General features: G+C 38.6%; 1 protein-coding gene across 1 annotated transcript in view; it reads left to right on the top strand.

Annotated features, from left to right (window-relative positions):
* LOC107088731 (inactive dipeptidyl peptidase 10-like) overlaps positions 1-22,588 on the top strand; it is a 57,181-nt gene that overhangs the window by 30,949 nt on the left and 3,644 nt on the right. The window contains exons 6-21 of the mRNA XM_015381084.1: positions 8,441-8,493; positions 9,073-9,154; positions 9,556-9,676; positions 9,767-9,921; positions 12,598-12,695; positions 12,846-12,969; positions 15,242-15,283; positions 15,376-15,480; positions 16,955-17,046; positions 19,016-19,063; positions 19,976-20,094; positions 21,526-21,573; positions 21,825-21,923; positions 22,027-22,093; positions 22,236-22,430; positions 22,502-22,556. Coding sequence (XP_015236570.1) covers positions 8,441-8,493; positions 9,073-9,154; positions 9,556-9,676; positions 9,767-9,921; positions 12,598-12,695; positions 12,846-12,969; positions 15,242-15,283; positions 15,376-15,480; positions 16,955-17,046; positions 19,016-19,063; positions 19,976-20,094; positions 21,526-21,573; positions 21,825-21,923; positions 22,027-22,093; positions 22,236-22,430; positions 22,502-22,556 — 1,503 coding nt within the window. The remainder of the gene's footprint in view (positions 1-8,440; positions 8,494-9,072; positions 9,155-9,555; positions 9,677-9,766; positions 9,922-12,597; positions 12,696-12,845; positions 12,970-15,241; positions 15,284-15,375; positions 15,481-16,954; positions 17,047-19,015; positions 19,064-19,975; positions 20,095-21,525; positions 21,574-21,824; positions 21,924-22,026; positions 22,094-22,235; positions 22,431-22,501; positions 22,557-22,588) is intronic.

Raw genomic sequence — 22,588 nt, 5'->3', positions numbered from 1 at the left:
ACCTTGCAATGTTTTTTACGGAGCCACTCCTTTGTTTACTGGTGTGTTTGGGATCATTGTCATGCTGGAAGATCCAGCCACATTTCCTCTTCAAGGCTCTAACTCAGGCATCCCCAATGTTTGTCCTCGAGGGCCGCTGTCCTGCAGGTTGTAGAGGTTTCCCAGCTTTAGCACAGCTGATTATGATGATTGCAGTTGAGCAAAAGCCTGTTAATGAGCTTTCAATTAAAATCAGCTGTGCAGAAGCAGGGAAAGCTCTAAAAACTGCAGGACTTTTGGCTTAAAATCTCACACATGGCACAATTCATTCTTCCCTCAACACTGATCTGTTTTCCTGTCCCCTTTGCAGAAAAACAGACCCGAAGCATGATGTTTCCTCCTCCATGCTTCACAGTTGGTATAGTGTTCTTGGGATGCAACTTTTCATTCTTCTTCCTCCAAACATGACTAGTTGGGTTTTTACCAAAAAGTTCTATTTTCGTTTCATCTGACCACATCATATACTCCCAATCCTCTTCTGGATCATCCATATGCTCTCTGGCAAACTTCAGGTCATTCATCAGGTCCCTCTGTGTAGTTTTGGGATTTTTGCTCACCGTTCTAGCGATCATTTCGACCCCATGGGATAAGATCTTGCATGGAGCCCCAGATCAAGGGAAATTATCAGTGGTCTTGTATGTTTATTTATTTTCTTACAAATGCTCCCACAGTTTATTTTTTTTACACCAAGCTGCTTGCCTGTTGTAGATTCACTTCTCCCAGCCTGGTGCAGGTTTACAATTTTCTTCATGGTGTCCTTCGACAGCTCTTTGGTGTCGGCCATGGTTGAGTTGGAGTGTGACTGCTTGAGGCTGTGGACAGGTGCCTTTTTTACAGATAATGGGTTCAAACAGGTGCCAATAATACAGGTAACATGAGCTTCTTAAAGAAAAAGTTACAGGTCTGTGAGAGCCAGAAATCTTGCTGGTTTGTGGGTGACCAAATACTTATTTTCCACCATAATTTACAAATACCTTCTTTAACAATCCTACAATGGGATTTCCTGGATATCTTTTTCTCATTTTGTCTCTCATTTTGAATGAAAATTACAGACCTCTCTCATTATTCTAAGTAGGAGAACTTGCAGAATCAGTGGCTGACTAAATACTTTTTGGCCCCACTGCATACACACTGGCTCATCAGACCATATCACACATACAAGTAGTACAACAACAGCCTACAGGAAACAACACTGTACAGTTTGTAAAACTAAGTCACGGCAAATCAGAACTTAAAAAAAAAAAAAAAAAGAAAGAAAATTAAACTGAGGAATCTAAAGAACTGCTCCGGCCCACACAGTCCAATTAGTGCTTGTTCAGGTGTTCTGATGATGATTAAACATAATTAAAATTCAGTGGATCAACAAAGAAATGAACTAAATGTGTGTGCTTACTAATTAAACTAATCTTTTTAAACCAATCAAAATTATTGTAAATTAAGATGAGTTATTGCAACTAGATGTATAAAGAAATGTAAGAAAGATTCACCGTCATGTGTAGCCATGGTTTTGGCCATTACAAAGATGTTTTATCAAAACAATGAAGGCAACCTTACATGCAGCTGTCAGTAAGAGCTTTCCTGATGCCTTTACTGCATTTCATCTGTAAAAGATCCTAATTTAAAGCCTGACTTTTTCTGATTAACCTTTCAGAAAATAAGTTCAAAACTTTTTATTATGACACAGCTTTTATTCAGCAGGAGTATCGGTTCCATATAAGTAAGCAAGTGCTTCTACTTGTACTGCTATTTGTGCATCCCTTGTATTTAGCTTATCTTTTGATGTATGTCTTATCCAGTTGGCATGTCTAGAGACCTAAATCACAAAAATATTTGATGTACACATTTTTGATGATCAGTTTCTAAACCTTGCCACAAATTCTTGATTGAATATACGTCTACTGTAGATGAATATACCTGCATGTTTTGTGTTGTTCACCCTATGAAAGAGCCCCAGACTCATTTGCAGCCTCTACCCCTTTTTCCCCCCAGCATTCCCTTTATTTAGTTCAGTCCTTTTTCCAATAAAATCTCCTGGATGGGGAATAAAAGCATCTCCACTACATTTTGCTGCCTCTCCATATCTTATCATGAAGATGCTGGGTTCAGGGGAGGGGTTTAGATTTAGTATAAGCCACTTGTCGTGTCATTTATGCAGTAATTTGAACATTACCTTTTTACATGTTTGCTCTGCCCCCTACATGGCTTTTTGTACATTTTTATTGGAGCTTTATATGGATTTTCTTTAGGATGTTTTATGGAATGGACTATTAATACAACAGATAGAGCTAAAGATCTCTGCAGCTCCTCCAAAGTTACCAATGGCCTCTTGGCTGTTTCTTCAGGAATCCCAGAAGGACATCCATTGGTAGGTTTATTCTAAATTTAAATTTCTCAGCAACTTACTCCTTATCTGTTCACTAATATTCTCTAGCAAACCAGTTTGGCACTTCACAGGACAGTGGATTTAATCTGTTATCAACTTAAAACAGATTACTAATTATGTTCTTGAAGTATTACTGGATTCTATGTAGGGGTAGAAATCCAACATCAAGATGTATACTGTAAAACTGGTGGAGACATAACCTCCAAATGTGTGTTTCTGTAATTCCACAACAATATCTTTAGATGTTCTGTAGAATAACATTAACATAATGTTCTACAACCACTTCACAATTATGCACCACTTTATGCTATGATGTTACCATTGAATTCCCAGAAAACAAATTCAGGTTTTTCGTTGCAACTGAACACAACATGGAAAAGCTGAAAGTGTATGACGACTTCTGCAAGTGTCAGGGAGGTATTTCAGTGGAGGATTTTTCTATTTGATGTGCTGAAGCTCACTGATATGCAGGCCGCCAAGGTTATGTAGTTTAGGTGGAAATAAAACACTACAGGAGATGTGTCTGCCCTCTGCAGAAAACAGTGATAGGTTCCACTGTTGTATTAAAGGCAGCACGGCTGTATGAAAATGCTTGTGGAGCAAGAACAATATAGAGCAGAGAGGAAGCTATTATCTCTGCATTGTGAATTGTACAATAGCTCTGAATATCTGTGCTTATTCAAAGCCTATTGTGATCCCTCTTCATATCCTTCATCACATTGTCCCGCGATGTCTTCAGGGTGTTTAATCTGCGTGTAGTCCCCCTTCTCCTGCGTTTTTGCTGCGCGCTGGGTGTGGGTAGTGAAAAGCAGGGCTGACAGGCACAGTGAAGTGGAGGATTTATGATTTGTTCCTGGCATTCACATTAGGATTCCCTTTGCCTCTCCAAGACAGATGCTCCCATTCTCCCACTCTGCTTATCACACATTCAACCATAATAACGCAGCGACTGCCAGAGGCATCACAATGGTAAATTGGATGCAGAATCTCCAGGTTTCTAAACAAAGATTAAGAGCTGATTGAACATAGTGTTGCTGTAAAACACCCTTTAACTTCCTGTAGTCACTTTCTTTTTCAAGTTGGACCAACTGATACTGCTTCTCATCTTGTGAAACAGCTCCTTTCTGCTCATTTTCTGCTCCCCCTCGTTTTTCGACTTACTCTGCAATCAAAGTTCAATCTCATTTAAGCAGTCATCGAATTTATTTCTCCTTTCTCTTATGTCCCTGTGCCTTAGCCACCAAGGCCATGCATTTTCTAACAGACAAACAACGTTGTAGAAAATCCAATTTCACTGCTAAGTGTGCTGCATTGAGGATGTGACATTTAATTTCTGTTGGGGCTGGTTTTCCAAGGGGCCGGGTCCCCCAGAGGCCACGAACAACGCCGTTGCCTCAACCCCTTTGACTGAAAAACTGAGAAAATGGTAGAAATCAATGCTTCACCTTCAGTTCATTTGGTGATCTTTAGATGAGTTGAAAAATACCACATACACACACGGTTACAAGTGCAAACTTTCATTGATTTGTCTCTCGTAGTCTTACCCTTCAGCATGTTAATTTAATCATTTGCAGCTACTGATGCTTGTGACAGAGCTGCCAGCCACAATACAGCTCAATGGGAGGAATATTGGCTGTAATGATGCTGTTTTAATTCTAAATATCTCAGTTTTTATGATTTCTTTCCATGTCACGTCTTTATTTTCTTATCTTCTGGTCTCAAGTGTGTAAATTTCATTTTTTCACTTGCAATCACGGTAATGATGAAATATGAATGCAACAACTGCCAGCAACTTAATAAGGCATTAGTGAGGCAATCAGAAGTGATCGTCTCAGTAATAAGCGAGGCCAGATTAAAATACTTTCTTCACGCCATTCAAGGAGTTGTCCAAGTTTTGTCCTCTGCACATCTCTGTCGAAACATTTCTAATGAAGCAACGATCAATGTGACAGAAAAAGTCATCTTTATGCCTGCTGTAGCTTATCAGCTCTACATAACGGTATTGATAAACTAATTTGTTTGAAAATTGGATTTTTAAAAGGCTGGAAACTTGTCCAACAGAGATGAAAAAAAAAGTTTGCTGTTGTATGTTCAGCCTCCCTGTTGCCTGTTAAAGTCAGCTCCAAGTCAACTCAACCCCTCACCAATTTCAGAAGACACACCAAAGACGGGAAATCTAATTATTGGTTTCATCTTTCTTTAGAAGTCATAATTTTCTTTTTTTTCACAGCAGTAGTGGCTTATTTTTTATGGACAGTAGGGTATGAGAGAGTGGAAGAGACATGCTGGAAAGGACCTCAGGCCGGATTCAAACCCAGGTTGCCCGCGTCAGGGACTAAGGCCTCCATATATGGACTAAGGCCTCCATATATGGGTTGTGTTTGCTAACCACTGCGCCACCAAAGCAAGCCCCTGGACGTCACAATTTTCAACTCGGAAGTCATAAATTACATCTTGAACGCCTCAGAAAGTCGGAATTATGAGTTTAATAGTCGTTGCAAAAGGATGGAGTCCAAATGCTGCATACAAGATGGATCCTAGGCTCGTCAACAGTAGTTAGACTTTCCTACTTTGACCCATTGCAGCAGTTGTCTATTATGTATGCAGCCTGAAAGAGTCATGATCTGACAATAATGGAGCTAGAGCTAACCATCTGTTTAACGTTCATTTATCAAAGTGTTTTCCTTGTAGCTCAAAATATTGTGGTAACTATCATTTTTAGTATTTGATCGGATGAGGTATCAGTAATAATGAGAATATGACTGATGAGATCACAGAATAACCCTAGTATCTCATCTAAAAATAAACTTTATATTGGTGTGTGAAACAAAAATCTTTTAAGTTTTAGATTTTAAATTTTCATGTCATGCATTGAAATGTTTTGGGAAGGTTTAGGGGAATTGCAGAGTTGCTGATGGGGATGTGATTATATCATAACTCTGTCTTAGAATAGTGTAAGAGTGATTGAGGAGGAGAGAGTAATCAGCCAGACTCAGCTGGATTAATCAGCTTGTCCAGTAATAAAGGACAGGAAACAAAGGAGCTGCTGAATTTCAGGAAGTAGTGGAGCTGTGCATGGAGCTCATTGGTGGGATATATGAATCTGCTTCTTTGTGATGCACAGGCCCCTGATATGGCCAGTTTGTCAGTAATAAACATATTTGTTCCCTACCTGCAGGCTTGACCGCTACTTTCTTTTTATTCATGTTAGTGCAGAAAAAAAACTAATTCTCAATGGTATGTAGTTGTGAACAGAAAGAGTGTTTGTTTGACTTTTTTGAAGACGTCGGGGAACTGTGAGTCCGAAGAAAGCCACATGCATAGACTAAATGTTACTGTTTAATTTTCTGTTTTTTCTTTCTTCTGATGTCGCACTTCCATTAGGAGGCAGCAGAGCTCTTTAGGCTACACAAAATGGGAGAGAACCCCCAACCCAGAGACTCAAACCTAGTTTGCTATTAACACTATGGATTTATTCGTTTTATTAATCTTACGAAACTAGGTGTGGATAGTCACATTCCTGGTTTTATTCCTTTATTATTATTATTTTTAAAGGTAATGAATATGTAAAAATAAATTAAACCATTACTGTCCAAGTTTCCTAATCTTATCTTGATGCATTTTCTTTTATCTACGAGCTTGGAAATGTCCCCAGATTTTAATTCAGAAATCTGGTCACCTTAAGTTAGAACCTGGAGCCATTTGTAGAATAGCTCTCCAACTGGGTTAACACCTGCTAGAAGCAGCCGCACAAACGGCAGCTTCTGCCAATTCTCCCATCTTCCTGTGATTTTTCCAGCTCCTCTTCATTGGCTCTTGTGATTCCTACATTTCTACTGCAAGGATTCAGAACGGAAGACCCAGTATTCAGGCAAGACAGACAGTGGGATAAAGGGCATTTATTAAAATCAAATGGAACTGTGGTAACAGCTACTAGGACGTCTGAAGCAGGAAAATCTGGAGAGAAAAAACATAGGTTAGTGACCACATAAATCTCACGGAGGAAGATTATGGCCGTGAGTCACTACCCTGGTTTAAAAGTTCAGTCCATCGCCAGGGAATGAGGTAGGAACCAGCCTGTGGACTGCCAACAAGATGTGGCAGGCATCGCCCTGAGTGTCCAAGATGCTGCATGCCCAGAGATCTTGCAGGAGTCCAAAGCCAGGTCAGGCAACCAGATCAGAACAGAAACAGGCAGGCTCAGAGGGCCAGGAATCCAAAGACAGTTCAGGCAAACCGTTCAGAGAGGAACAGGCAGGCTCAGTGGTTGAGATGCAGAACAGGTCAGGATCAGTAAATCAGAAACACCAAGGAACTCTAAAAACACTCTCACAACTGGCTTGAGAGAACAAGAATAATCTGGCCTGATGACTCGATGCAAGCACCTTAAATAAAGGCGGGAGGAGGTGGATCAGTTGAGCCTGGCATACACTGTATGATTTTTTTGGGGCTTTTCACGCTGATTTTCCAGTCGTGCTAGAATTTATTGATCTGGCCAAGTTTCAGCTTCATCGTGCATCATGTAGTATACAGCAGGTAATGAGGGGCGATCAGCCTCTCACGACCACCTCCTAATCAGGAATTGTAAGTTCGAGAGAAAATCAAACCTGTTTGAATTCCGTCTGCCATCGTAAGATCGCATCAGAGCATCAGGCCGCACTGTATGAGAACATGCATAGTGAGCTGTGAACTTTTAAACCCTGCAATTTTATTGTACAGTTTGAACTGTAGCTGTGTGCAAAGATTGAAAATTAATCACAGTGTATGCCCGACTTTAGACAGGTGAATGGAGTTGGTAATGAAGCCAGTCACTTGCTTGTGCTGTGAGAAGGTTGCAAGTACCCGGTTCAATCCCTACAGCATCAACTCTGGGTTCCTGAGCAAAACCCTTAACCCCACACTGCTCCCCGCACGCCACACAATGGCCGCCCACTGCTTCCCAAGGGGATGGGTCAAATGGAGAGAGTGAATTTTCCCATTGTGGGACAATAAAGGGATTTACACATTACATTACGAGATCATGAATTCTACAGGTTTATTGTTACAGTTTTGGCTGGATGGAGCTAAGAGTACAGGAACTAGCATATCTCATTTACTCACAATGCATTGTAGTGTAAAAAACATGGCAACATCCGTGTAACAATATTGAATTAAAACTTATAAAAAATAATCTCCTTACCTCATTCTTCCTGTATTTTTTTAACATTGAAAATAATCATTTCTTTTTCTAGGATTAGGAATAGGAGTTTATTTCAGACAATTTTGATAAACAGCAAAAAACAACAATAAATGAATCAATAAAATACACACAAAAGAGTAAAGGAGTTACATAAAAAAAAAAATAAATAAAGTATATTGTTACAACTAAATGTGGATCCATTTAAGTCAGTCACTCAGGTACTATTTGTATGTTTTTATAGGACAATATGTTTTAATGCTGTTTATATGCACAGAATTCCACATAGAACAGAGATTTTTTTTATTGTTTTGTTTGTCTCAATAGCTGTAGTGGCCATGGTGAAGAGTGAATGGAATGCATTTACCTCCAAGTTTACGTCACTTGGTATACTTGAATTTCCATGATAATCGAACTCATCATAACTGTGCTTCATTCCTCAAAAAAGTTAGGTATTAAATTACTAAAAATATATGAGTATGAAATGGCAACAAATACTGAAGTCCATTGTTTTACCAGCTGGAATAAACAGCTTCATGTTAGCTGTTAATGTCCCTTAAAACAGAAAATGACCGATCTTAGGTTTCCTTCCCACAGTCACAGCTTCAATACTAAAGAGTCTTGTAGTAAACACAAATCCACAATGACAGCCATAAGGCAGTTCCTCAATAAATCTCTACTTTTGAGGCCATTTGCAATTTAAAGCTGTGCTTTTTGATACTTTTGCAAGAGCGTGAAGACATCGAACCTAGCCTTCTGCTACGAGTACAAGATAATCTAAAATGAGAGTTTTGACCTGTGTCCGACACACCTCTGTGCATGATATCCTCTACCTTTTTCAGGTGTTTTCTCAGTCCTTCACAGCCTCCTATGCTATCTACAGTGTGGCTAATGGGTAGGTGAAACTGTGAATGCCTAAATGCATGGGATGCACGGGGCATGAGCATCAACAAAGCAAGCAGAGCTGCAGTTTAATGATTTTTAAAAAGCCCCCTAATAAGAAAATGTTTCATATTGAGTTATGTATATGTCTATTAGTGTGCTTTCCAGATTCCATCATAAACATATCGTAAGGTTTGCGCAGTACCATTGATGTCACTGCCTGAGGTTTATTTTAAGCATTATAACTTAAATAACTTTTATGATGTGGCTTTGAGTGATGCTTTGGAATTTCAGAGAGAAAACAAAGGCCTTTAAAGGAAGAGTCAATGCCTGAGTTTGCCTTGGAAGATGTATGTCCGCCTGAAAAGAATGCAAATATGAAAAAAAAGAGAAAAAAAGGAAATGTCCCCAGTCCTGCATGAGCTAACCCTGCCCTGGGTTTCATTCTCCCTCTCTGCATCTTGCTCTTTTGTTCTGTCAGCACTGCTGCTTTCTGAAAGGCAGGACATAGACAGAGTTTAGGGGGCTTCAACCAGGACAGCTGTCCCTAATGACTGTGGCTTATGTTGGATTTTCTTTTTGTGTGTTCTAGGGATCTACTGGAGGTCAGACCTCCCGGGAGTGAGACAACAGAGTTGCAGTTTGCTTCCTGGGGACCTCAGGGGAACCAGCTGGTAGGCAAAACCTTTACTTATTCATCAGATAAATATGCTGCTATTTCTATTAACTAAAACCTGCCATGTGATTAGGAGCTTGTCTCACCTAAATATCCTATTGTCCTCTGTTTGACATAATTTTCATCATGATAACATCAGTGACAATTAAGAAGATGAACTCCATCTGCACTCATTCATGTACCTCTGCTGTAAATTGCTTTTTGGTGCTATGTCAGTGTTCATCCGCACTACATTAACTGCCAAGTAAAGATGTATTGGCTCAGAGCACTGTGTGTGCTGGCCAATCATTCATACTTGGAAAGCATTCCCCGCTCAAATCAGGCAGCCAGTTGTGAAGTCTGCAACCTTGCTGTCTTTGACGATAAATTGGCAATGTCTGTTTGTGCCCAATGTGCCAGGCCTTTGTGTTTGACGGAGATATCTACTACAAGCCCAGCGTGCCAAGCAACCCGCTGCGTCTCACGTCCACCGAGGAAGACCAAAATGTGGTAAACGGACTCTCTGACTGGACATATGAAGGTAGGTTTTAGATGATTTATATAGTCAGAATGATGAAAGAGTTACAGCTAAAGGGAGACTCATGTTTAACTGGTATGTATTCAAATACAGAGGAGGTGCTTCTGACATATGCAGCCCACTGGTGGTCTATGGACGGTGCCCGGCTTGCATATCTCCGCATCAACAACTCTGCAACACCTGTGATGGAAATACCTCATTTCCTTGGAGGCCTCTACCCCTCCAATATGATTTTTCACTACCCAAAGGTAAACACTGCGCTGATATGAGTCACAGCAGCAGCCCTGTGGCTGTAACAGTGCTTTTAGTACAGTGCTGATGTCAGCATGAGGATAATACTGCTCTCTGTACCGGGCAGAGAACTTATTTTAAAGGCATTTGGTAATGCATGAGCATCTTGAACTTTCTTAAATTTTCTCCCTTTAAAGAAAAAAAAAAAAGTAAATTCTTAATCTGGAAGATTTTGCAACCTCTTATACCCTTAGATAAATTAGAACGACTGCCTTAAGCAGTTGTTATATTATTAAACCAAGTCTACTTGTGTGTAATTTTGTCTCAGCATAACTCCATCTGTTCTGTAAAGGTCCCAAATAGCTGTTAGAGAACCATAGTGAACAGAAACAATCATCCCAGCAGACAGGTTTAGATATGTTAGTTTAGAATATGTTAGTTTATAAAAGGACATTGTAAGACTATATGACACACCTAAACTAATGGGAGGGAGTTGTTTACTAACAGATCCAACCTTTAGTGGCCTTTAACTCTTAAGGGAAGGTTGCCAAAGGAAGTGCTTTGGTCTGAAGTCTCCAAGGTTTGACCTTATGAGTGTCAAGATCTATAATTTTGGACTTTTTGGTTCTGTTAAAGTTTTCCTTTTGTGTTCTCAGTTATGTTTTATTTCATGTTATTCTGTGTTTATCAAGATTTATATAATTTTTGAATTCTTAGTTTTACTCTCCATTGTTATTTCTTTCAGTTATCTCTTTTCAGCATTTTTCATATTTATTTTACTTTATTCCTTGGTCTAGTTTTAGTTTTAGTCATTACTTTTATTTCCTTTTAGCTTCATTGAAGCTCTTTTCTTGTTCCAGTTAGAACCTGTTTTTTTCCCCCAGGTTATTATTTGTTCCCCCTTAGTGACCCTTTCCTTTCCCCTTTAGCTGGGCAGACGCTGTACGATTTTTTTGCCCTTTTCGGGCCGATTCTCCAGTCGTTCGAGAATCTTTTAGATCAGGCCGACTTTTAGCCTGATCACGCGTCCTGCTTTGTGTTGTACACACGGGGTAACGAGGGGTAATCGGCCTCTCACCATCACCTCCTGATCAGGAATCGTCAGGTTGGGAGAAAATCAAACACGTTTTAAATTCAGTCTGCCATCGAGAGGTGTTCGAGGACAATTCCTGCTGTTGAAGCAGAGCTACGAGCCTGAACTTGCTCTAACTCATAATCCTCTCAAAGCAGTGGTCATGGTTATGCACCTTGTTCTAACAGACGTCTTCCTTCCCCTCACTTCTCTTAAAAATGTTTGTTTAATTTACAGCCTTAGAAAGTGAAGTCTGAAAACATATTACTCTGTATTTAAAAAATCTTGCATCGTTATTTTGAGAGATATAAATGTTTTTATAACTATTTTTAAGTTCTGGGTGTTCATCATATGTATAGTGTACATTTTAGCACATTCTCAAGTCCAAGGAGATAAGTTATCAGGTCTCTGGTCTAAGAAAAGAACTTATCAGGTCATAAGAAAAACAACTATCAGTGCAAACTCTTAGTCATCTGGGTCATGGCAGCCACCAAACAGGCTTAAATCAGAGGCATTTCGACTTTCGCTCAAAAAGTCTGGATGCCCCACTTTAAGCTTGTTTTAGTGTTTTTCTTCCCCAGGTCTTAGGTCGCAGGAATTGACAGCTTTTTTTTTTTTTCATTCAGTGAAATGTTGACCAACCAAGTAGATATTAGAGTGTAGCAAATCCTGCTGTTGATATTAGAGTGTAACAGATCCTTGCAAAAACTTTTTTTCAAATTAAATTTAGGTCATAGAAAGTGGAACATATACATTTTTTATCTAAATTTTTGCCACCGTCATCCTCTATTTGTCCCCAAGCTAGTTTCGTTAAACTCAAATATCTTCTTGGTTAGATTTTACCGAAATGAAAAAAGATCAAAGCTTTAACTTCTATCTACTTGCCAGTTTCATTTTGTCTGAACAACACCAATCGATGTCTGTGGTTCCACCTGATTTTCCAAGTGATAGAACCGTGTTTTCGTATTACCACCACAAACTCCAAGACCGGAATCTGGATGAGGGTGGATTCAGCAGTATTTCCTTTTATCTAGCCGAGAAAAAAGCACCAATGCTGGGGAGAGGCAGCAGCTGGCCCTTGTCTGCGCAAGTCAGGATGGACGATGAATGATTCAACACTCCCTTAAAATGTGTTGAATTCACTGCTGGCTGCTTCATCCGTCTTAAACATGGCACTTTTCATGGGAATACTATGTAAATCCACCTCCTGCCGGGGATGCCGTGATCAGTGTGAACGCATCATAAGACCTCAGAAATGAAAGGTTTTATTTTCCTTGAAACCTGTTAAACTTTTTTCCTAAGACTTTATCCCTATTTTCCTAAGAGCTGAGGATGTCTGAAAATGTACACTGTACTTGTTACACATATGCTTCCTTTACTTAAATCACTTGCCTCTGCAGCTGTTTGAACTGTAAGAACTTTTGACTTTATTTTTACATTTATTTATTATTTTTTCCTTAGAATTACAGTAACTTTAGTTTCTTGTCCAATAGCTCTAATGGATTTTGGATTTAGCTGTTTTTCATCAGATTCAGAGAAGTGTGCAGGGAGCCTACAAAGATTTGTCAGAACATGCTTTAAACAGTATTTAGCTATTTCTCTTTTCTACTTGTGCTCACAGGCTGGTTCCAGTATCCCATCAGTCAGTCTGTTTGTAGTGAACCTTTACGGTCCAGCTCACACTCTGGAGATGCTGCCTCCCGACTCGCTCAGGGCCAGGTACATCTCGGTGAAATTCGAATAAAGCTCTATGAATTCAGACAGCACCTGTCAGAGATGATTATGCTGTCCGCATATACCACTCCCAGTCACTGCTTCTCTTTATCATTTCTCTTACTCCGCGTATCATTTTCTGCACCACCTCTTCAGGGAAAACTACATCTCCATGGTGAGCTGGATCAGCAGCACCAGGCTCGTGGTTCGTTGGCTGAATCGTGCTCAGAACCAATCAGTGCTCTGCGTGTGTGAGGCCACCACCGGGGCATGTTCAGAGGTGAGCGCCCATCGCTTGCTCTCAATTAGTAGTCTGAAGGGTTCTCTGCTTCAATATAGCGCTTTAATAGAAATTCGCTTCATTTACACAGTTTGGGGAGCTGGGATTGATTTCCTGAAGCCCCTCTGATTTGTTCTGCCTGGATTAATATTTGAAGCAATTTGCTGCATGCAGAGAATTTACAATGACTCCCCAAATGAACTGCTTTAGTATTAAGGAAAATGTATGCAGATTTTTATTTAAAAGTTATCTTTAATGATGTGTAACAATGATATCGATTTTTATTAAACTTTTAAAAGTTTTTTTAAAGATAGAGTGTACTTTTTTGTCAACTTCAAAGGCACACTGAGAATAAAACCCCATCTGGGATACCCTTTTAAAAAAAGCTACTACTACTAAATCAATCATGTTTGCATGCATTTGAGACCGTGGCATCACAAGATTTATTAGAAACAGGTTGGGTGGCATGGATATATTTTCAGACTATTTTTGGCTAATTTCCCTCAATAAATCTAAGAATTATGTCCAATAATTTGGTTCTTGTTTTAATTTCATTCTAATTTTGTCTGAATTTGTAAAAAAAAACAGTGTCTACCTGTTATAATGTGTTCATACCAATTCACAATGCAAATCCAAGAGTTAGATAAAACATTATTTTGTAAAACAATATTTATCAAATTACTTGCTTAATCAGAAAAAAATGACTTTTGTTAACTGATTATCAACCTTCTTGATTGAGCTGGTAGCTAGACATGAGGGGATTCATCTTAAAGGACTCTTTGATTGAATTTTGCTAATGAGAAAATGTGATGTGCATATGAGGAAACACAAACGTTCATTTTATATCATTATTTAAACCCTTAGTGATTTTTTTTTAGCCTTATAAACAACAGCTCATGTCAGTATTGGCTAAAGTCTGTAAACTGTGTTCCTCTCTGTTTCGAAAAGGCAGATTTGTCTCCAGTATTCAATAGCTTAGAACGTCAGACCCGCAGCAGGGAAAGCGGTTTTCAGATGCTTTACTCCTTCAGTCTAAGGCATCTTGTTCTTGATCAATGTTTCCTGAAAACTCTGAGAGAAATATTGCAGCACGCTGTTTTTGCAGCAATTTTGATCAGAATTTAGCCACCTGGTCAGCTTAGCCCTTAGTCTGCAGATTCAGGTTCTTGGCATAGATCATGTGCAGATCATGTTCAAGTACCAAGCCACAGAAATGTATAGGTGGAGGATATGCAGATAAAATACTTGGCATGTGGAAAGGGAATTTGCATGGGAACCAAGGAGTAGACAAGGACAACTTTTCCAGATTTTATGATTGCTAAAAAGATTACGTTTGTAATGTAGCTACATTTTTGTAGTGCTTTGGGATACTTCAAGTGTGTGCCGTAAATAATATCAATTATTATTATCATCACTATATTTCGCATTATTTGTATAATTATTTCCACCAATAACATGATTTAGAACTTTATATTGATTTTCCAACATCTCTTAAACTTCTAGCAGCACATACAGTCCGTTTAGTTAACAGGCCAGGCTGAACCTGTTTACGCATCCTAACCTTTACACCCGCAATTTTTCAACAGCAAATTATCACACAAATTAGTGTTCCTTATTCGGAGTCTATGTGGATAGAACCTAACAACTCATCTCACCACATCATGCCATGGGGAGGTGGCAGCATTATGCTTTGCCGAAGCTGGTCAGAATTGAGATAAATAATTGTGTTTGGCATAAAAGTTTAGCCTGTATTACTAGAAAAATTCTGAATGTGCACCTCGTACTAAAATACATTGGCTTAGATCATAGCATGTTCATTTCTTTAAGTGGCCTAGTCCAAGTCTCACCATATCCAGATGAGATTAATAGTAGGACGTGAAAAGTAATGCTCGTGAAAAAATCATAATATTGCTTCCATAAGTACTACAGTATTTTGTTTATCTTTTCCTCATATCCATGCAGTGTTCACCAATAAGGCTCAAATGCTTTGATGGTTTTAAGAAACTGGTTTTATTAAAGCATGCAAATTACGAAAAATACAAATGAGCATACTCTAAAGTGAATTGGTTACATTATGTGATATAATCAGAGATGTTTAAGAAGAAGCCTGTTTTTAGGGAAGGCAGATTAATTAAATAATGATGAACATTAAAATAGCCAGTCAATGTAAACTGACAATTACAGGCTGAGAAATTAGATTTGTTTGTTTTTGTTTTGTTTTTCAATGGTAGAAATAATATACAAACTTCTTTGTTTCCTTTGAAATCAATAGAAACACAAAATGTCCATGGATATAATGCAGAACCAGCGACAGGTATGTCTTAGAAAGTTCTTCTCTAACATGATTCTTTGCCTTTTTTGCACACATATTTATCCTGCTGTTTCTTCATCACCTTTTATAAACAGGATGTGCCTTTGTTCACATCAGACGGCTCTATGTTTTATACGGTACTACCTGCAAAACAAGGCGCTCGTGGAGAGTTCCACCACATCGCTGGCCTGACCGTCCAGGTTAGTCATTTTTCTCTCCTTTATTTTAATACCTTTTCTGACCAAAGCACTGACTCTTTTGTTTGATTTAACTTTTGGACCGCAGATGCCACTCGTTCAGGGTTTAAATGTTTTGCTCTTAAAATGTTTTTCGTAAAAATTTTTTCTGCAAGCTTTTCAAAAACATTTTACTTTCCTTCCTTTAAATACAAGGAATTGTAAATTTACACTAAGTACTGTTCATGAACAGTGATTGAGGTATTTCTTCTATATTTTCAGGGCAAACAAAAACAAAAAAACTTATTTTTTTGGTTTTGCTCTCAAAAGTATAGGATGAGTAAAGAAAAAATTTTATCCGAATATATTTGAGAAACACTTGTGAATCCCACTACATTTAACATTAACACTAAACTTACCTATGTAATCTGCAGTTGTGAACAATTTTACTAAAAGCTTTCAGTTCTCCAAGACTGATTTTGATCATACAATATGTGTAAGAAAGTTTTATAAAAAAAAAGACTACAAGAGATAAATAGTGTTTAACCCTAAAGTTTACATAATCAAGCTTATATGTGAAATATAGTGAAAAATAAAAAAAATAGTCTTGCCATTTCTCTAATTCCTTTGCACTCTACAAAGATTCACTATCAGATTTAAGATGGGACTCTCTCAGCTGCTCCCAAATGTTATTGTTGCTTCTTATGTAAAAAAAAAAAAATGTTAAAATAAGAAAACAATCTGGATCTAAATCTGCTTGTTATTTTATAAAAATAAAGAAAAATTGATATTAATGTGGACCCAGCTGTCAGCCTTTTACTGTGATTCCCTTCTTGTTGAAAGCATTTCTGTTTGGCGAAACGGGGAACAGACGAGTCCTAAAAGGTAAATTGGTTTTGGGAACCCAATGATAACAAGCAGAACTTGCACATTTCTGAGCAGATGTATCAGTTTCTCTGCTTTTTGCATAGAAACAGCCTTTAAAGTGAAAAGTTCTCCATGAAGAATAAAAAAGTATTTAGATTAATTTTTAGAGGAAGGTTTTAAGGGTTTAGGGTGCTGGTGAATACTCTATTTTTAAAATTCAGCACAAATTTTTTCTGCCAAGAGTGCCAAAGATTAATCGTGCAATCATGTCAATAAAATTCTTCCAACTGTCTTTTCTTTCTGTGTGAGTTTTTCACATTGAAATACCTAAAGATTACTTGTTTTGTTGTTCTTGTTTTTTTGGGGGGTTTTTTCAGTCAGAAAGGGTATTTCTAATGGAGTTTCTCTACTAAGACCCACATCCAGGGTTTTCTCCACTGCCATCATAATAAAAATATCTTACAGGATGCTTTTATGTGAACTCTCTACAGGAGCCAGCAGTCTTTTGATTGAATTTCACATTTCCAACCTACCTCTTCTTCTGCCGCTTTCTGACAGAACCTATTTTTATTCTGTGTATGAGAACGTTTCTGCTTTGCTCACCGTCTCTCTGTGTGTCTGTGTCATGCAGCCCGCCATCCCCTCTGTCCCCCCTCGCTTCTTGACATCGGGGAGCTGGGATGTCACCTTGCTCTGCGCCTTAGACGAGGAAGCTGGAAGAATGTATGTGGGATCCACACCGTGTGGAAAATAATTTCTCCAAACACATAAGTCACAGTCACTGAAGTCACTGAAGAGATTATAATCCAAATGTGAAACAACGCTGATTTAGTTTAACTTTGTGTTTTGTGATTAATTTAATGCGGTTGTAGTTCAAAATGACAAAATAAGCCATCTGAACATGTAGTATTGATCTGAGCCTGCAGTCTAAAGTAACTCTCTTTGACTTAGACTGAAGTAGTATAAGCACTGATAGAAAAGAGGACAGAAGATTCCTGGAGGATTACATTAGACGAGCGGATTATTCCCTAAACCAGCCTTTTTTCTTCTGCTGGAGGCTTGATTCCCCTGCGGTCTGAACGGAGTAAAGCCCACTGTTAATGTAGACGGCTCTAGTGAGCAACACAGCTCTCAGGCTGTCACTGCTTGTTGCCTCTAAAGGACTAATTCCTCTTCATAAACTCACCCTGAATTAGGCAGCCTGCAAGACTCCATGGTCTCTTTAGGAAAACACTGCGTTGCACGGCAGACTTTCTTAGCAGGCTGAAGTATGTAAATGAGTACTGATAGATTGTGATGGTGAATAATTTATGTTTTAGACTAAAGAATGAAGTTTGGACACCTGAAAGTTTATAGGCAAACGTTTCAGCTGTAACACAAATTATAAGTTTTGCTGCTTTCATTTTCTTTTTTTTTTTTTTTTTTGTCTTTATAGAGCCTTGCGAAGGTATTCCTGCTCTTTAAACTTTTCCACCTTTTGTTATTTTGCTACCATATCCTTGTTTTTGTTAAAAAATTAACACAAGGTAGTGAGAAAAATGTGAAAACATAGGATATTAACAATCTCTTTTCAAAAGTGTGGCATTTATTTGTTTTTTAACTCCGCCGCTCTCTAAATAACAGTCAAAACAATTTTTATGGGGATTTTCTAGCAGTTCTGCCGTAAAACTTCCCCACCTTCTTCTTAGAGTTAAAGCTCAGCCTGATCAGATGGTGAGCATCTGTGAACATCAACATATAGAGAGCAGGAATTTGCTTGGATCTAAACCAAACCATTGTATCTTCCGCTCTATGTCGAGAATATTTAATCCTTGCTGAAATTAAACTTCAGCAAACATCTCCAAACTTTTTCCGCCTCCACCTGGTTTCTCACATCCATCTTTTACTCACATCTCAGTGGCTTCACTATCACTGCAGAAGAACAGCCCAGCCCCCAGCATGGTGTTGCCACCAAACTATAACATACAGTATTTTGTCATGATGTTTGTATGGTAGTTTGCAGTGTAATTTTGCTGCCACATATAACACTTTTCATGCAGGCTAAACTTAAATGTTTGGTCTCATCTGACCAGCATCTTCTTCCACTTGTTAACTGTGTGTCCTGCATTGGTTGTGGAAAGGATCCTTAATGGCGTTCTTTCAGCAATCGCTTTGTTCTCATGCTTCAATTAAAACTAGGTGTTGGATGTGCATGACTAACAGTTGCTAACTCTGGTGCTCATCAGAGTCAGAATGGGCCTTTGGGCTTTTATCAAATCTATTTGTTAAAAAAAAAAAAAATGATGAAAATGATGAAAAAACAACATCAGCAAAGTATATCTCCGAATTGGCTTTTTGAACATATTTTAAATTGCATTCTGAATTTAAAAAATATCTAGATAGGTAGTTTTGATTTATCCAATTTCTGTTTCATCTAGTTCAATTTTTTAAGTTCCTTAAGTTCCTCAAAGTAACACTTCAAAGTTTAACAAGATTTTTGTTTCCATTAACTGTTATTTATAAGATGTTTTTTTTTTTCAATATGCCTATACCTAATTAAAACACAATGTTTGTTGTATAAAATGAGATTCTGTTTGAATCTGACCTAAATGATTATTGTGATCCACAATGCTAAGATAAATCAAGTCATGGAATAACGTTTGCCAAAAAAATTTTTTTGTCCTTTTATAATAACTCTGTGTTTCCTCATCAGCTTCTTCCTGAGCACAGAAGAATCAAGAGAGAGCAGACACCTTTACAGGTACACCATCTCCTCTGAGTTATCACGGTTTATTTTATGGCAAACCAATAAAACAAATGAAGACAAACTATTTTCTTTATACAAGATTTAGCTTTACACCAAATGTACATGACAGACATCAATCCTCATCCTTCCTTTAAAATAAGTTAAAACAAAGCCAATGTGTAATGGCTCAGAAAGTAGGTCCCAGAATTCAGGCAAGACAGACAGTGGATTACTTCAAAAGCGTTTATTTAAACACAGGCGGATCTGCGGATCTGCAGTGGCTAAGGGGTCTGAGGCAGGAACGTCTGTCGGAGAGAAACACAGGTACCTCCAGAGCTGACAGGAGATCAGATCCGAGCTGATGAAGGAAGACGGGATAATCCACAGGGCGAAGTCAAGAGGAAGAACCAGGCTGAGTCCTCAGAAAAATTCGACAGGATTCTGAAGACAGGCCAGGCAAACAGAGCAGACTGGGGCAGGCAGGCTCAAAGGTCCAAATACAGAAACAGGTCAGGATCAGACAATCAGAACACTATAGTAATGCTAGAGAACTCTCAACAACCAAAGACTCAAGAATAATCTGGCATTGATGGCTGGGAAACGGGGAGCTTACATAGGAAACCGGAACAGGTGGATCTGATGAGGGACAGGGCAGAGCTAGCCAGGTGAATGAAACAACAAATCAAGCCAACCATCAGTGCCAAAATCATGACCTAGGGATTTTTGTTTTTGTTTTGGCTCATTATAAGATGCAGACATAGTAGAGATTTTATATGACAGGGCTTTTTTATTAGGTATTAATCAACTATCTGCTCTGAACAATGTCTTTTAGATTGTAAAAATCATCTTTCCATCACACAAAACAGCTCTTAACTGTTCCCCTAAAAGCTAAATTTAACTTTTTATTTTTGGTTACTCTACCCTAAGTGTGGACCTGAATGGAGTGTTTCAGCGTCGTTGCATCTCATGTGACCTGGTTGATGGGTGCAATTTCTTCAAAGTTGTTTTCAGCCCCAACCAAACTCACTTCATTCTTTATTGTTTGGGTAAGTCACGTACATACACTGTCTCAAGGTAATGAACTTGAATCTTTTTTCACATTTTGTCCCGTTCTTCTTGCGCTACAGCCACAAAATATCATTTTGGGGACTTTATCTGAGAGATAAATGCCAAGAACAGGATGATTGTGGAATTTTTACTCTTAAAATTCATTATTACATTACAATCAGTATTACATGAATTTGTATCCATCCCATTTAACTTTAATGCTGCTGTATAAAATCCATTTCAACCATTCAACTTCAGACATTTCCATTGATAAATAGTTTACTGCAGTTTGATTTGAATCTTAGTATAAATCCAGAAGGCTTCTCTGGTTTATTAGAAAAGATGAGTAAACAAATAGCATCACAAAGGCGAAGAAACACAGAAGACAGGTTAGAAAGACATATAAAGGAAGGTTAAGTTATAAAACAATATCCAACAGCCAGGAGACTATTGGATTTAGCCGCAGAGATCCACAGCTTAACTGGGAGAATCTGTTGACAGGACAGTTACAGTCATGCATTCTACAATTCTGGCCTTCATTGAAAATTGGCAGAAAGGAAGCATCTATTCACTTCATCTCCATGAGGACACGATCCCAGGCATCATGCTGTGTGGAGGCTTTTCTTTAGCTGCAACAGAGATGATGATCAGAGTTGAAAGGAAGATGGATGCGGCTAACTACTTGAAAATCCCAGAAGTAAACATTACATAGACTGAAAAAGACTTTAGACTGAGCTGCTGTTTCACCTTGCAGCAGGAGAACATCTTAAACATACAGTTACAGCTACAATAGAGGATTTAAATCAAGACGCATTAATGTGCTGGTATGGCTTTAATAGAAGTCCAGACATTAACTCTATTTGAGACAGTTTTCAGTTAATTATCTCTGAGCTTTAGTTTTTTTATAATGAAGTATGGTGAAAGAATTGTTTCTTAAGATTACTTACAACAGGGTTCGTTGAGGTCAGGTTTCCTGCAACTTTCAGTTATAACTCTTCTTCCACATACCTGAAACAAGTGGCTGAATTACCTCCTCAGTATGCAGAGTTCTTCAGAGTCCCGCTAACAACCTGACTATTTGACTCAGGTGTGTCGAACCAGAAAAGATTAGGAACCTGTTTTACCTAGAGCCCTAAATACCTACCCAGTCTTTGGATTTCAGTATAGTTTGAAAAATACAGATCTGCTCTAATTTGCTTCACATTTATCTACAACTACTGTTGTCCTGTTTATTAAAAAAATACTAATAAAAATGTGTTTAAGTATATTATAACATAACACATTGTCAAAATGAGCCATGGGTTTATATATATATATATATATATATATATATATATATATATATATATATATATATATATATACACAGCAAAATAAATACCTGTGGTGGTTTGGATAGTCTCAATCTCCCTTCTTTAATTTTCTTTCAGGCCCAAGAATCCCTAAAGTGACCGTTCACAGTACCAAGGACCCCTCCAGTGAGTGTCCACTCTAGCAGTCCTATTAGATGTAATACACAACTAACACTCAGGCAGTTTGCAGTCCCTGGTAAGAGCCTGCAGAGGGCATGGACGGTTTGATATATTTGCAAACACTGCCATCTGGCTGTCACTTCCAGCTGGAGCATTGTGTGAACAATTCATTCCTCTACCTTAATGTTTGCTGTCAGTGTTTGTGTTTCACATACAAATACAAACAGGTGATGTTTCTTGTGGTGCATCCTGTGCAGGTTATGTCATCTTGGAGGATAACAACCCCCTGTCTGAAGCTCTGGAGGACAAGAGGCTCCCTGAGAGTCTGTTTAAGACAGTCCAAGCAGACAACCATGGTACAGAAGACCAGCATGTCTACATTGTGTTACATTTTATCATCTGTACCATTGTAGCACTAGTAAAAAGCAGGTTTGAACATTTAGTGCTTTCCTCCTATAGATCTGCACCTAAAACTAGTTCTGCCTCAGGGCTATGAGGCCAACCTGCTCCCACTCCTCATTATTGTGTAAGTGTTGCTTAACATATAGCTGAAACAAAAATCAGTTTCTTTGTATTTGTAACTTATGTTTCATGAAGTATTTTAAAGAACAATAAGAACTAAATTGTTTTACCCACATGCTTATCCTGTTTTTCTGGAACGCCCTCAGGGATGGCACTCCCGGTAGCCAGACTGTGACTGAGGAGTTTTCCCTTGGCTGGCCTCAGGTCCTCTGTAGCGCACACAACGTGGCCTTAGCCTGGGTGGATGGCCGGAGCGGAGTCGGACGAGGGCAGAAGACCGTAGCCGTAGATCCTCGGAAGCTTGGCTCACTTAGAGTCAAAGACTATCTGGGAGTTGTCGAGTCAGTACATTTTACAGCGGTGTGTTGTTTACCACCTTAAGAGTGGACCTAAAAGACTTTTGTTCTTCCAGGTTGTTGATGCAGCTGCCTTACATCGATGACCGAAGGATAGCCCTCTTTGGAAAGGTTACAGCAGTTGATGAGATGTAAAGACCTGA

Source organism: Cyprinodon variegatus, unplaced genomic scaffold (genome assembly GCF_000732505.1).
Source record: "Cyprinodon variegatus isolate N-32 unplaced genomic scaffold, C_variegatus-1.0 Scaffold228, whole genome shotgun sequence".
NCBI lineage: Eukaryota > Metazoa > Chordata > Actinopteri > Cyprinodontiformes > Cyprinodontidae > Cyprinodon > Cyprinodon variegatus.
The sequence above is the reverse complement of the archived record's forward strand: the minus strand, read 5'-3'. Positions and strand labels throughout refer to the sequence as shown.